This window comes from Psammomys obesus, unplaced genomic scaffold (genome assembly GCF_907164565.1).
Source record: "Psammomys obesus unplaced genomic scaffold, mPsaObe1.curated_primary_1811, whole genome shotgun sequence".
Classification (NCBI taxonomy): Eukaryota; Metazoa; Chordata; class Mammalia; order Rodentia; family Muridae; genus Psammomys; species Psammomys obesus.
In genome coordinates, this window is record NW_026585689.1 from 12,481,462 (window position 1) to 12,494,394 (window position 12,933).

A 12,933-nucleotide genomic window follows, 5' to 3' on the forward strand; every position below is an offset into this window, starting at 1 on the left:
TTTTTTTTTTTTTTTTTTTTTTTTTTTTTTTTTTTTTTTTACTTATTGGTGGCTAGTTTGCATCATTGATTTCTTTTCCTCTTCTGTCTTACTTTGCTTAGATTTTTTTTCCTAAGGCTATGTTTTTCTAAGGATATTGTTTTACATTACAATGTTTTACATTGAATATACACATTTGAGTTTTGAGGCCAAGGCTGTGGCTGGAAATTTAAGTGTCTGAGTCTAGATCATAGCTGAGGCCATGTAAGTCCACATGATCACTGAAGTGTCAAGAAAGACCTGATTGATAATCCTCAGAAATGAAACTGAATAGGTCCAGTTGGAGGAGATTTTCTGGAATGCGCTAAGGCAAAGAGTCTAGGAGGTCTTGAAGGGACCCTGTGAGAATACCGCTGACCAATTACTTATTCGTGGCCACCACCCTGTCTGCAATGCGTGTTTCTAAAACTATTTCATTATTGTTTTGAGGAGCATATGTGTGTTTGATAGAAATTGAATATCTGTGAGTTCAGTGAAAATCTGTAGTGGATTTTTGTTTTTAATCATTTAAATAGTTATTATTTGGCATTTTAAACCCATTTTACCAATTTCTTTTTAATTTAGTGCCTGGCTTGTTGTATGATGTTGTTATGTACATTACAAATGTTGACTTTATGAAAGTCACACCTAATATATGTGTTTCCTTCATTCCTAGGCAAATACTGTGGGCTGGGTTTACAAATGAATCGGTCAATTGAGTCCAAAGGCAGTGAAGTCACAGTGCTGTTCATGAGTGGAATCCATGCTTCTGGACGAGGATTTTTGGCTTCATACTCAGTTATAGATAAACAAGGTAACTTTCATTTTATGCTATAGCTCTCACATTTTGTCATTTCTGACAGCAAGAAGGAAATGATTCAGATGCCTATAATCTCATGTTGGAAGAGTAGAACAGAAAGATTGAACTTCGAATAATGCACAAGAAAGCTGCAGGATCTGGGTCTGCATTCTGAAAATTGACTGTATTAACTGATATAAACTCCATGTACTTTCTTTTCCTTGGTAGAGGAAATACTGATTTTTCATTTCTGTGAGATTAGAACACAAACTGTCTTAATTTTAACAGAAATCTGTGAAACATTGAGGTAAACTGTATCGACTAAAAGGTTTATTATCTACAAGTTACAATTTCACAATTCTGTATTAAAGGCCACTTTGTTGTTTACAAACTCTTGGCTCTCATATCACTGATTGTTCCCTGAGAAGTGCTGAGACAGAACATAATAAAGTCTTTTCTCATTGTTAATGTTTAGCATCTGAAGGGAAGGTGGAACTCAAAGCAAGGATAGTAAATAGAATAGAATCCAAAATGTGTTTGAATCTCTAATAAAAAATACAATACCTGTATGAAATTTGTCACATGCTTTGACTGCTGTGGCTTGTCTTTCATCTCTGTTATTAGAGGCACTGTGAAGAGGACAGCCCAGAGGCCGTGTCATTGAAAGAACTATCAGAACAATTATTTACATTAGAAAATAGATGATTATTCTTATGTTCAACAGTAAATATTCTAATTTGGCCATTTAAATTTGAAAATTAGCTTTGCAGGCCATTTAAATGAGAAAAATATCAAGACCTCCTAGGTATGAGAGTGGTAAGCTCTGGAAATTGCTGAGGGTAAGGCAAGCTGTCGCTCTTTAGCTGGGGTAACCAGGCTGAACACTGTCTCCCTAAAAGCTTCATTTAGAACCTTCACAAGGAGGAAAGAGCTGGGCCTACTTAGAAGGGAATCTATTTTACTCCAGTTTACATACCATGGACAAGATGTGAAGCTAACAAACTCACTGGATGAGAAAGGTTTAGCTTATTTGAATAAAATAATGTGGCTAAAAGGAATAGAAGTGTAAGTAAAGAGCTAATGTTTTGACGGAGCTAGGAAAATTATGATGGAGTTATGTCATAGGAAAGTTGCTAGGTAGCGCTCAATTAAAACTGGCTTCTGGTTGGGTGTGGAAGCTTACGCTGTAATCCAGCACTCTGGAAACTGAAACAGGCGAATCACAGTTTTCGAGGCCAGCCTGCTTGTGCGGTGTGCTAGGCTGATCACCTGCATGGTTGCCTTACCTCCATGGGCTCTGGGGGGTGTCCGCAGGCACAGCACGGGAGGTGCGCAGTGCCACCCCCACCCGAGATTATGAACATGCATTTGCACTCTCCCACCGTCTCACGGGGGATGGAGAGAGAATTATTATTCTTTTGGCACATGCGTCGGTGTCTCAGGTTGACAAGTGAGAAGGTAAGAAATCAACAGTTGATTTTGCTTCTTACTTGTCTGAAGTTTCTTGGTTTTAAATTCTTATTTTGATTCATAGTTCCCCAGTTTTTTCCCCCACTATTAAGTTCCTGGAAAATAAATGTCTCCTTTTTTATTATGAAAGGAGGTGTTTCATTTTACGTTAGGTATTCAACTCATGGGTTGCAGTTGTTCTTCCCGTAGAAACTTGATGTTCTTAAAGAATTGATACTGGTTCTAGGTAAGATGCTCTCAGTGAGCTGGGTACAGTGGCACTCGCCTGTAATCCCAGCACTCAGGGAGGCAGAAGCAGACGGATCTCTTTGAGTTCAAGGCCAGCGTGATCTACAAAGCGAGTCCAGGACATCCATAGCTACACAGAGAAACCCTGTCTTGAAAAACAAAATAAACAAACAACAAAAAGATGTTCTCAGTGATCTCACAGAGTCAGCACCTTGTAGACTTAAAATCTCTATTCCAAATTAGAGACAGGTTCCTTAGGCACTTACTGATGTCACTTCCCAGTGACAGTCTTGAGAAACCCATCTCTCAATTGACTTCTGAAGTCATGTTTGGTTTTTTAGTTTTGTTTTCTTTTTGTTTTGCATATCCTAACCCGTATATCAAACATTTGTTTAATTTGACTGAAATTAGTTGGCTACAACATTTTCTAGGGAACACCAGCTGAATTCCTTACTACTTCTTGGGTGGCTTCTCAGTCACAACTTTTTCTAGTAACTCATTTATTTGGAGGCTGCTTGGCTTTAGTTGAGATATCAGTTTGTTTCCATCCAGGAAACTTAGCTGCCACTAAATCCCTTAAATACCTAAAAGGATTGCTGCTACATGTCCATAGCTAAGGAGTCTTGTTGAAGTTTAAGGTCATAGAGAATAAAATAATATGAACAATCTTGCTTCAGCAGCTACTTTGTTTCTTATAAACTCTTACAAAGACTTACTAATGTTACATATGTTATATATTATATACATTGTATTATATATATGTTACATATTGTATGTATAGAGTCACAGATAGGGTGACTTCATTATTTGTGTCAGAACCCATGCAAAGTTATGTTCCCTTCTATTTTCTGCTCTAGACTTGATAGAGTGACCTGTTCAGTTTGTGTTTGTCGCTCTTCCTTGCTGTGTGAAAAGTAAATGAAAGAGAAATAGGATAGTTGTGTGAAGGCCAATGAGGAGGCTTGTTGGAAGAGCCCAGACAAGAGATGATTAAAGGTCATGTGACACAAACATTATGGTCAGACTCACCTGCAAGGACACACTTCAGAGGATGGACACTCATTGCACTTGTGCTTTAAGATGTACTAAGAGATGTTGCTCATGGCAAAGTTCTCTTGAATGACACCCAAAATTACCAGGTCAAATTTAGGGCCCTTTTCCTAGCATCCTCTTCTGCTTTTGTTTCTTGTTTTTAAAAGATTATGTAGTGTTTTCCCCCTTCCTTGTTATTTTTAATTATCAATGAGGAGTAGTTACCAGCCTTTTCCTCAAGTTTTTTTCTTTTAGACAAAACAAAGCAAAACAGATTCTCATTTATCCCAACCAGTGGCAGGCAAACAGACATGCATAGAAATGCAGGCACATCAAAACCTGAGAGTTAGAGTCATATTAGTTACTTTTCTACTGCTAGAAAAGTAGACCAAAGCAACTTATAGAAGAAAGGTTTTATTTCTGTGTACATTTCCAGAAGGACGAGGACAAGAGTCCATGATGGCAGAGCAGAGGTGGGCAGCTGGAGCAGGAAGCTAAGAAATTACATTCTCTACTTCTCTTGGAGGAGTGGGATCTATTTTTAACTCACAATTCCAAGTTACTGCAGGCATGAAATAGAGAGCAAAGTCAAACGGGCCACTGCCTCCAGGGGCATGCGTCCTCTTAAGCTTCCCTAAACAGCATCTCAAATTGGGGATCAAGTATTCAAATGCCCAAGAGGATGGGGACATCTTGTCCAAACCACCACAGCATGTCTACTGTGAACTGGCATAAACATCAAACTCCAGCTGGACTTTGTGAAAAGTTGTGTGCGAGTCCATGAGTATCCTTAACTTATGAACATGCACTAATGGGGGTATTCTATAGAGGAAAAACTCCTGCGTTAGCATTGGTCTCAGTGAGAAACTCAAAGCTAGCCTCTCAAAATTCAGAACTGTAACTCAGATCTCTCAGTCATGGTTGATAATCAATGCTACTGTTTACATAAATAAATTTCAATTTAAAAACATCATTTGGCCTGGAGAGATGGCTCAGCAGTTAAGAGCATTTGCTATTCTTTCAGAGGACCCCAGGTTGATTCCCAACCCCCACATGGTGGCTCATAAATGTTGCTAACTCCAGTTCCAGGTAATCCAACACTCTCCTCTGACATACAAGAGTGCCAGGCATGCATGGGGTGGACATACATACATGAAGGAAGAAAAAAACATTCAAAAAAACCATTCAAAAACATTGAAAACAGCATTCAGTTGAACTTGAAAAATAAAATGAATTCTACAGATATGTGATCTAAATTTCTGCTTTCAAATTATTTTAACCCTAGTCAGTTTCTAGGATTCTCAACAGTGGTTTTTAAATCTTTTTGTTAGATAGCAGTGAGTTTACATTATGCATTGAAAGCTTCAGATTCTTCAAGGCAGCGTTGATTTGTGTGCATGGTGGGCATGTACACACAAGATTCGAAAATTGAAATCAGACACATTTTAGAGAATATTAAATCGAAACTTTAAAAGTAATATTTTGGGTTTTACCAACCCAGAGTTTTGGGGTAGATAGCCTAACTTTGCCCTTTCTTTCTTTGGGGGGGAAGTAGTAGAACAGTTTAAAATTGCTCGTGACAGCATAGTCAGTGTGGATGCGCATTTTCTTCCCAGCGTGAACACACACACACACACACACACACGGGTCCGTTTGTTGCCTCCACCCTAGAGTTTGCTGACAGTGTACCTAAGGCTTCTGAACAGCTGGGCCTGAAAACCACCCATCTGAGGGTCACGTTTGCAGCATGTTCAAGTATTTTTAGTACCAACACCAAAGTCATAAAGTTTTTCTGATTGTTACTTTCTTTAACTGCATATTTTTGTGAATATTTTCCATTTCTTTTGTCTTACATCAGTATATAAGCTTGTGACACAAAGGGGAGAATAAAGTTTTTTCTAATAGAGTTTGAGTTTCTGTTGCTGGTTCATTTTTTCTTCTACATTGGATGTTTTTGGTTTTGAAACCAGGGTATGAATTTCTCAGATTGTTTGTTGCCTTGACTGTGTAGTGATGACACAAAATCTGTTTTGTGCCTGCTTCTGCTTCGGTCAGGTTACTATTTGTAATTTCCATCCTGTGTTTTTAGTTTCTGTTATTGTTGTATCTGACACACATTTTAAAACTTTGAATCTAGTGAATGACTCTTAGTGACATTTCAGTTTGTATTCCTATCTCCAGATGTGCCCTTGTTTATAGGTCAATGAATAAGGAACACACACAAGTTATTTATGTCTAATATAAATAGCGTACTGAAAACCACCCATATTTTAGTGTTAGTTTAGACAGCAAGCATATTGATGAGTAGTTTCACCAGTTTTACTAAGAGAAAGAATTGAACACAGAATTAATCTGTTAAAATCTTTGACCAGAAGAGGCATTCTAATCTATAGAATGCAGTTTGTCCCAAGCAGACATAAAAAACAACCTGAAGTCTATCATCCTGTTTCTCTTTGTTTTGTCTTCTTAGGTTTTGTTTTTTCAAGACAGGGTTTCTCTGCAGCCCAGGCAGTGCTGGGATTAAAGGTGTGTGCCACTGCCACCTGGTGACCATCCTGTTTCTAGTGTTTTCTATGTAGTTGGGGATTTTGATACCTTAGAAATTCTGTGAAAAAAAAACACATAGGTATTGTGCTGAATTAAGCAAAAACAATCACTAGTTACACCGTTGCTAAATTCTAATGCTTTGTTTAGTGTCCTAGATACTGTGTAGATAACAAGAGAAACATGCTAACTTTTGATGTCTCTTATGTGGAAAGTTAGATGTAGAGGGGAGTTCATTTGATGCAGTTAACATTATGTGGTTTATAGCCTATCTAACTGTACTGTCAGTTGCTTAGGCAACTTAGCCGTCTTTACATCCCCTTAACATTATTGATAAGAAACCTTACTTTTTATCACAGAAATGTGCAAAGTCTGTGGAGATGTGGTTCCACAGGTATCACTGTAATTTGTCTAAGAGAAGCATAATATTTAATCTCTACATTGAAATACTGAGCATAGAAATCAACCATATTCCACAGCTTCTTGTATCTGAACAAAGACATCTACACACCATGAAGTAAAGTTACTGAAGCAGTGTTGCTATGTCAGGGGACTCCCGGCTGTGGGGAGTTGGCCTTTTAAGGAATTGTAGAGGAAATGAGAGAGAGAGTTGTAAGTATACATTTATTGTCTTTTTCCTGTTTTCTCAGTTCTGATAAATAAATGTGGTCAAGGAGAAGCAAAACTTGATGTTTTGTCATGTTTCAATTCCTTTCCTATAGAAAGAAATGATTATAGTTGCACAAGATGTTACATACCACAGATAATAGTGTGTAGACTGTCTTCTATAATGGCTACTGATGCCACTGGCAGGGGGCATTGCAATTCAATCAGGAACACATACCAGTATGACTTAGAGAAAATCTAAATCAAAATAGTTCATAATTACCTATCTCAGAAATACATGGTGCTGTCAATCAAAATATTCTATTCCCAAAAGAGAAACTAGTGTTCTCCTATGTTAAATGATTTGCTGGCCTAGAAGAGTTGTCATATTTTACAGTATTATATATGTCAACAAAATTTTTATATATGTGCAAATAAATGTCCACAGAGCAGTTATAATGTTCTCTATAAATCATACTTAAAATTAATTAATTTACTTATTAATTTATTACTGTATTGGCTTTTTGAGGCAGCATCTCTCTATGTAGCCTGGGCTCTCCTGAAACTTGTTCTGTAGACCAGGCTGGCATCAAACTCACAAGAGATCCACCTGCCTCTGCCTCCCAAGTGCTGGGATTAAAGGCGTGCCCCAACACCACCCAGCTAAATTCTCTTTTGTAAGCTCTGTCAAGATTCTGTATGCAGTGGTGTTAAATTTCAAGCTGTTGTAGAAAATTAGGATGCTCTGCGCAAAAATGCAACTGAGACTGGCTCTGCGGAGTTAGAGGAAGGACAGAAGCTTCTTGTAAGAGTTAAGACTGAACTTCTCTGAGTTAGATCCTGTTGCCTTGGCTCTTATAGAGCTGCCACTAGAGACACTGGCTTCTCCTTGAGCCACACACAAGGGCAGCACATATATGTGTGTGTGTGTGTGTGTGTGTGTGTGTGTGTGTGTGTGTGTGTCCCATATAGAAGCTCTTATCTAAGAATGTGGTTAATCTACACTACCTGCCTACCTGTGTTCTATCGTTATGGGATAATCAGGTAGATTCTGCATCAGTACTTATACTTACGCTTTACGTTTGACCTGGCCTTTTAAGTTGTTTAGTCCAAAGATCTTGCCATTATTTCTCAAATCCCCAAGCATCTGCCACTTCTTGGGATATATATGAAAATATGATTTAATGTGAACAGCTCTACTCTTAACCACCATAGTTCAAGTTACTATCAGCTTTTACCTCAATTATGATAACAAATTTCTTTCTAACCTTTTTTTCTACCCTTCTTTTTGAATCTGCTCTGAACATAGCAGTCAGTCTGATCTCATTAAGATGAAATTCCCATCATATTCTGCGAAATGTCCTTGCCTCCAGGACCCTATAGGATTCAGCAGCCTATTGTCTGACTTCATTTTGCACTGCGGCTTCATAGGTGCCGAGCATGTACCCCCTGGTGGATTTTTTTTTAATCTCTATACCTATTTTCAGACTCACATGCTTCGAGCCTCAATTCTTCACCCACTTAGTTTTATTCCGATGTTGCCTTTGCAGTTAGGTCCATATGGAACATAACTCTTAAAAGTTCAGGACTTGAGCTCTCTTTTTCTAACTTCTTACTGCCTTTATTTAATTAAAGCACGTATCACCATCTGTTCTACTATATATATATTTTTTATAATACTTTCTTTTACCCTCTTCCACTTGGAGGTATACTTTCTCTATGCAGACATTTTTGTCTGATTGGTCTTTTCACTAATCCCTAGTCATGTTTATCTGATGAATTGCCCACCGTGGCTCTCTATGAGGCTTTGTTTTATCCAGCCATGCAGATGTGGTATATGTTAAAGTAAAATTGTTATTACTTTTTATGATACCACTTTAATTTTTATAGCAAGTTTATAAAGATTTAATTCCTATAGAGTATGGTAGTCATGCTCAGAGTATATAACCTATTTTTTCAGAGTTTCAGAATGCTGTAATCCTCACCACAGTTTGAGAATATTTTCATCATCTTAAAAATAACCCACAATTAGTCTCAGTCAGTCTCTGTTTATCACTTTTAATTCCCTGCATCCTTCATCACCACCAGGCCACTTCTTGTCTCTAGCTGCATTCACCCTGGACATTTCATCTAGGACAATATATTATGGATTATTTGTGACTGGTGGCTTTGACTACCTACATACTTGCCAACTTCTTTCAGGTTGTAACCAGTACTCCTTTGGTTTTGTAGCCAAACTATATTCCATTGGCTAAATACACATTTGCCTTTTTAATGTTACATCTTAATACTTTTTATACTGATTTTAGATACTTAACAGATATACGATTTGCAAGGATAATTTTGTGTGCCATTGTATTCATTGCTTTTCCATTGCTGTGATAAAACACCATCACAAATACAACTTATAGAGGAAGAATATATTTGAGCTTATGATTCCAGAGAGTTAGAGTCCATAATGATGGGGACAGTTTGGTGGCAGGAGCAGAAAGCTGAGAGCACACATCTTGAACTTAGGGCATGAAACAGAAACATTAATCTGGAAGTAGGTGAGGCTTTTTAATCTTAAATCTATCCTCAGTGATATACTTCTGTTGTTGAATATTAATACTTACTATTGATTTATCTTTTAGTTAAGCAGCAGTTATTTCTAAACTAGCTGTATACCCAAATCACCACACAGAGACTAGGATTTATTTAATTAACCTAGAGCACAATGCTAAACCTCCATCCTAAACCTCCAAGCCCACATAGTTACCTACCATTCAGACTTTACCCATTATACTTGCTCTAGTCATATCTTAGGTCTGGTTCATCTCTCCTGGTGGTTCCAAGTCCTCTCCTGCCCATCTCTGTCTCTGATTCCCATTTGCTTCTTTCTCCTCCCCTCCAGACCAGAATGTCCTACCCTATTCTCTCCATTGCTCAGCATTGTGGCTGGTTGTTTTATTGACAATACAGAGAACAATGGTGGCATGTTTACACAAACATGAGACAGGTGATGCTCAATTGAAACCAGATAGTGGGATAGGGAAGTCAGCATGTGAATGAACAAGGGTAAATTGTATACATTCCACAAGCACATTATACCAACATACTTCCTCTAGTGACACTGCACCACCTAAGTCTTCCCCAAGCAATGTCATAACATGGAGACCAAGTGTTCAAATGCCAGAGACTATGGGGGACCTGGATCCCTCTTTCATTCAACCCCTATAGCAGTCTTACTCCTTGATACTGTCCTTTGAAGCATAGAAGTTTCTAATTATCATTTCAGTTTATCTGAGTTTGATTGCTGTGCTTTTCATCATCTTTAAGAAATAACTTCTTAATCCAAAGTCAAGATTTATTCCTATTTTTTTCAAAGGTCTGCAGTGTTATTCTTAAATTTAGGTCACTTGGAGTTAATATTTGTATATGTGAGATTAGGTAATTAGCCATTTTGTGAATGGATATGTTATTGAACAAGGAAGCCATGTTGTACCAGCATTATTAAAAATATTATCCCAACAGTATCCTACTCCATTGTATTATCCAAACACCACTGTCAAAATTTACTTGGCTATAAATGTAAAGGTTTAACTCCAGACTCTTGTGGGTTTAATTCTATTCCATTCATCACAGTAACTTCCTATCTATATGTTGCTGTCAGAAACCTCAGGGGGCAGATGTATTCTTTTTAACCATATTCACCTTGCCCAGGCTGTGTTTTTATTCATTGAGAGCTCTATAATAACAGTTTTCTGGAAAGCTAGTTCCTTGGGAAAAGCTTTCAGGAAAGGCACATAACGTCTTAAGTCCTTAATTTGGTGGTTTTTATTTGCCTTCGTGGAGTTGTAAATGTCAAGAGTTTGTACTCATGGTTTCCCTTTCCTGTCTTCAGTCTTCTTGGCTCTCCGAGTTGTCCACTTTGGATTCTTTCTTTCCTCTTCAGGAGCTCTTTGGAGCCCCAGTGGAATTTGAGAGCCAGGTAATTATTTGCACATTAGCATGTGCAGCTTAAGCCCTGCATGGACTTACTGCTCAAGAACCATTTTTGTGGTATGAAGGTAGGGACGGCTGGTGGCTAGAATGCCACCTTGGAACACATGGGTCCCTTTCATGGCAGGCTAATTTTAGAAGCTGAGCTTCTGATCTTAGAGATTGGAATTTTTATTTTATTTACTTTTTGATAGATCAGGAGAGCAGAAAATTTTCTGTCATTGATGCTGTGCAAGGGTACCAACCATTCCATTCGTTTGCCCTTCCTAGTGAATTAACTAGTTGCTGGTGAGCCCCCATGGAAAACTGAACACAGATTTAACTGAATCTTTCAGGTAGCAGTGGTGCATACACATTGATCTCTACAAGCTGCTCTTCTGTCTGTGTATCACCACACTCAGGGTCTTTTGAGACAAGTTTCAGTTGGGTGATGAATATAGAATTTCTTTAGAGCAGTAAAATGAAATGATGGAGTACCCTGGGCTTGATGCTGAGACCAGTAGTGCAACATTTATGTACTGACAGTGTGGTAGAAAGCCACCAGTTAGGGTTTTACTGCTGTGACAAAACACCTTAACCAAAATCCACATGGGAAGGAAATGGTTTATTTAATCTTGTAGCCTAAAGTTCCTCATTCAGGGAAGTCAGGGCAGTAACTCGGGCTGGAACTGAAGAAGGGGCCATGAAGAAATACTGATACCTGGCTTGCTAATCATCACTTGCTTATCCTACCTCCTGACAGACCCAGGGATGACCTGCACAGGGTTGCTCATACCACCCACGGGGAGCAGGGCCTCTCACCAGTCATTAATCCAGACAGTACCCCACAGACTCGCCTGTATGCCAACCATATGGAGGCATATTCTCACTGCAGATTCCCTCTTCCCAGATATGTCTAGGTTTATGTCAAGTTGGCAAGGCCAAGCCAACCAACACAGAATGCTCATAATACGATCTGTTATTGCCTCCCAGTCTCCTTCCAGGTTTTCACCCTTGGATCTAGTGAAAACCTACACCTTGACTGAGTGTAGCCAAACATGCTAACAAACAGAAACTTTTGTTCTTCCAGATATCCAGTGAGAAATGTTCATTGAAAACCCCCAGTGTACTCCATACTGTAATTCCTAATTTCTGTTATTCCAGAAAAGTGAAAACACAGCTCTACTCTCTGTCCAAGGACTAGATGTTAGAAAATAATATTACTTTTAAATATACGATTCTATCAGCAACTTGGTCTTTTCACAACACGTTATGCTGGGACCATATAGTTATATGTTGGTTAAATCAAACATAATGGAAGTGCTGTACTGGCTAAAGAGATTTCACATCCTTTGAGGAAATGACAGTCACATTAAGATATTAGTGAGAATCAGTTAGGCTTTGGGGAGCTTGGGAGCAATAGAGAAGGCTTTTAGAAGAGTGTGTACCCAGGGATGCAAGAGAAAATGTGCCCGGGATGCAGGAAATTATGTGCCCAGGGATGCACGAGAGAGCCAGGCTGTGAGAAGCTGTAGTGCAAGACAGAGGTTGACAGTGAAGTGAGGTCAACCCTACAACATGCTGTGGGCTGCAGTCTGCGTGGTGTATCCTATCCAAACACAAGGAAGGGAAGATGCTCAATGTTTTTCAAGTAAAAGCTACTTTTTATGTGCCTAGGACTGGGTCTTTAATTGTTTTCCTTAGAGCACTTTTGTTCTATCTGTGGACCAGTAGACTATATTTTGAGTCAAAGTTTGAGCTGTAGAGTTAACTTGCCTCTTTTTATTTTTCTTTTTTTTTTTTTGTCATTGTTTTGTTTATAAAGAGCGTAAGATCATTTTTAGTCATAATAACCACTAAATCTTTTTCTCTGTGTTTTGAGGGTTGTATTTTATAGAAACTACTGAGGAATATATAAAGTCTTCTTTTCTTTGTACTATATATGATATATGACTTCAAGAGGTGATATAGTAAAAAGTAGTATGAAGGAAACAGTTCCAGAAATGAAGATGATAATCAAATGAGAAAAACTTTAACAACATTTGTGAAGTTATAGGTAGTAAGATTTTGAGATTTAGATGAATACAATTTGAGATTATTTTACAGTATTTTTAGTAAGATTACTAAGTATCTTATTAAATGTTTTTTTCTCCACTTTCTTTTTTTTTAGATTTAATCACTTGTTTGGATACTGTAACTAATTTTTTGGAACCTGAGTTCAGGTATGAAGTGTGTGTGTGTGTGTGTGTGTGTGTGTGTGTGTGTGTGTGTGTGTG

General features: G+C 38.1%; 1 protein-coding gene across 1 annotated transcript in view; it reads left to right on the plus strand.

Annotated features, from left to right (window-relative positions):
* Positions 1-12,933, plus strand: part of Dcbld2 (discoidin, CUB and LCCL domain containing 2) — a gene marked incomplete at its 5' end in the record, with an annotated part of 64,020 nt that overhangs the window by 28,341 nt on the left and 22,746 nt on the right. Inside the window, 2 exons of the mRNA XM_055593258.1 lie at positions 695-832; positions 12,828-12,879. Coding sequence (XP_055449233.1) covers positions 695-832; positions 12,828-12,879 — 190 coding nt within the window. The remainder of the gene's footprint in view (positions 1-694; positions 833-12,827; positions 12,880-12,933) is intronic.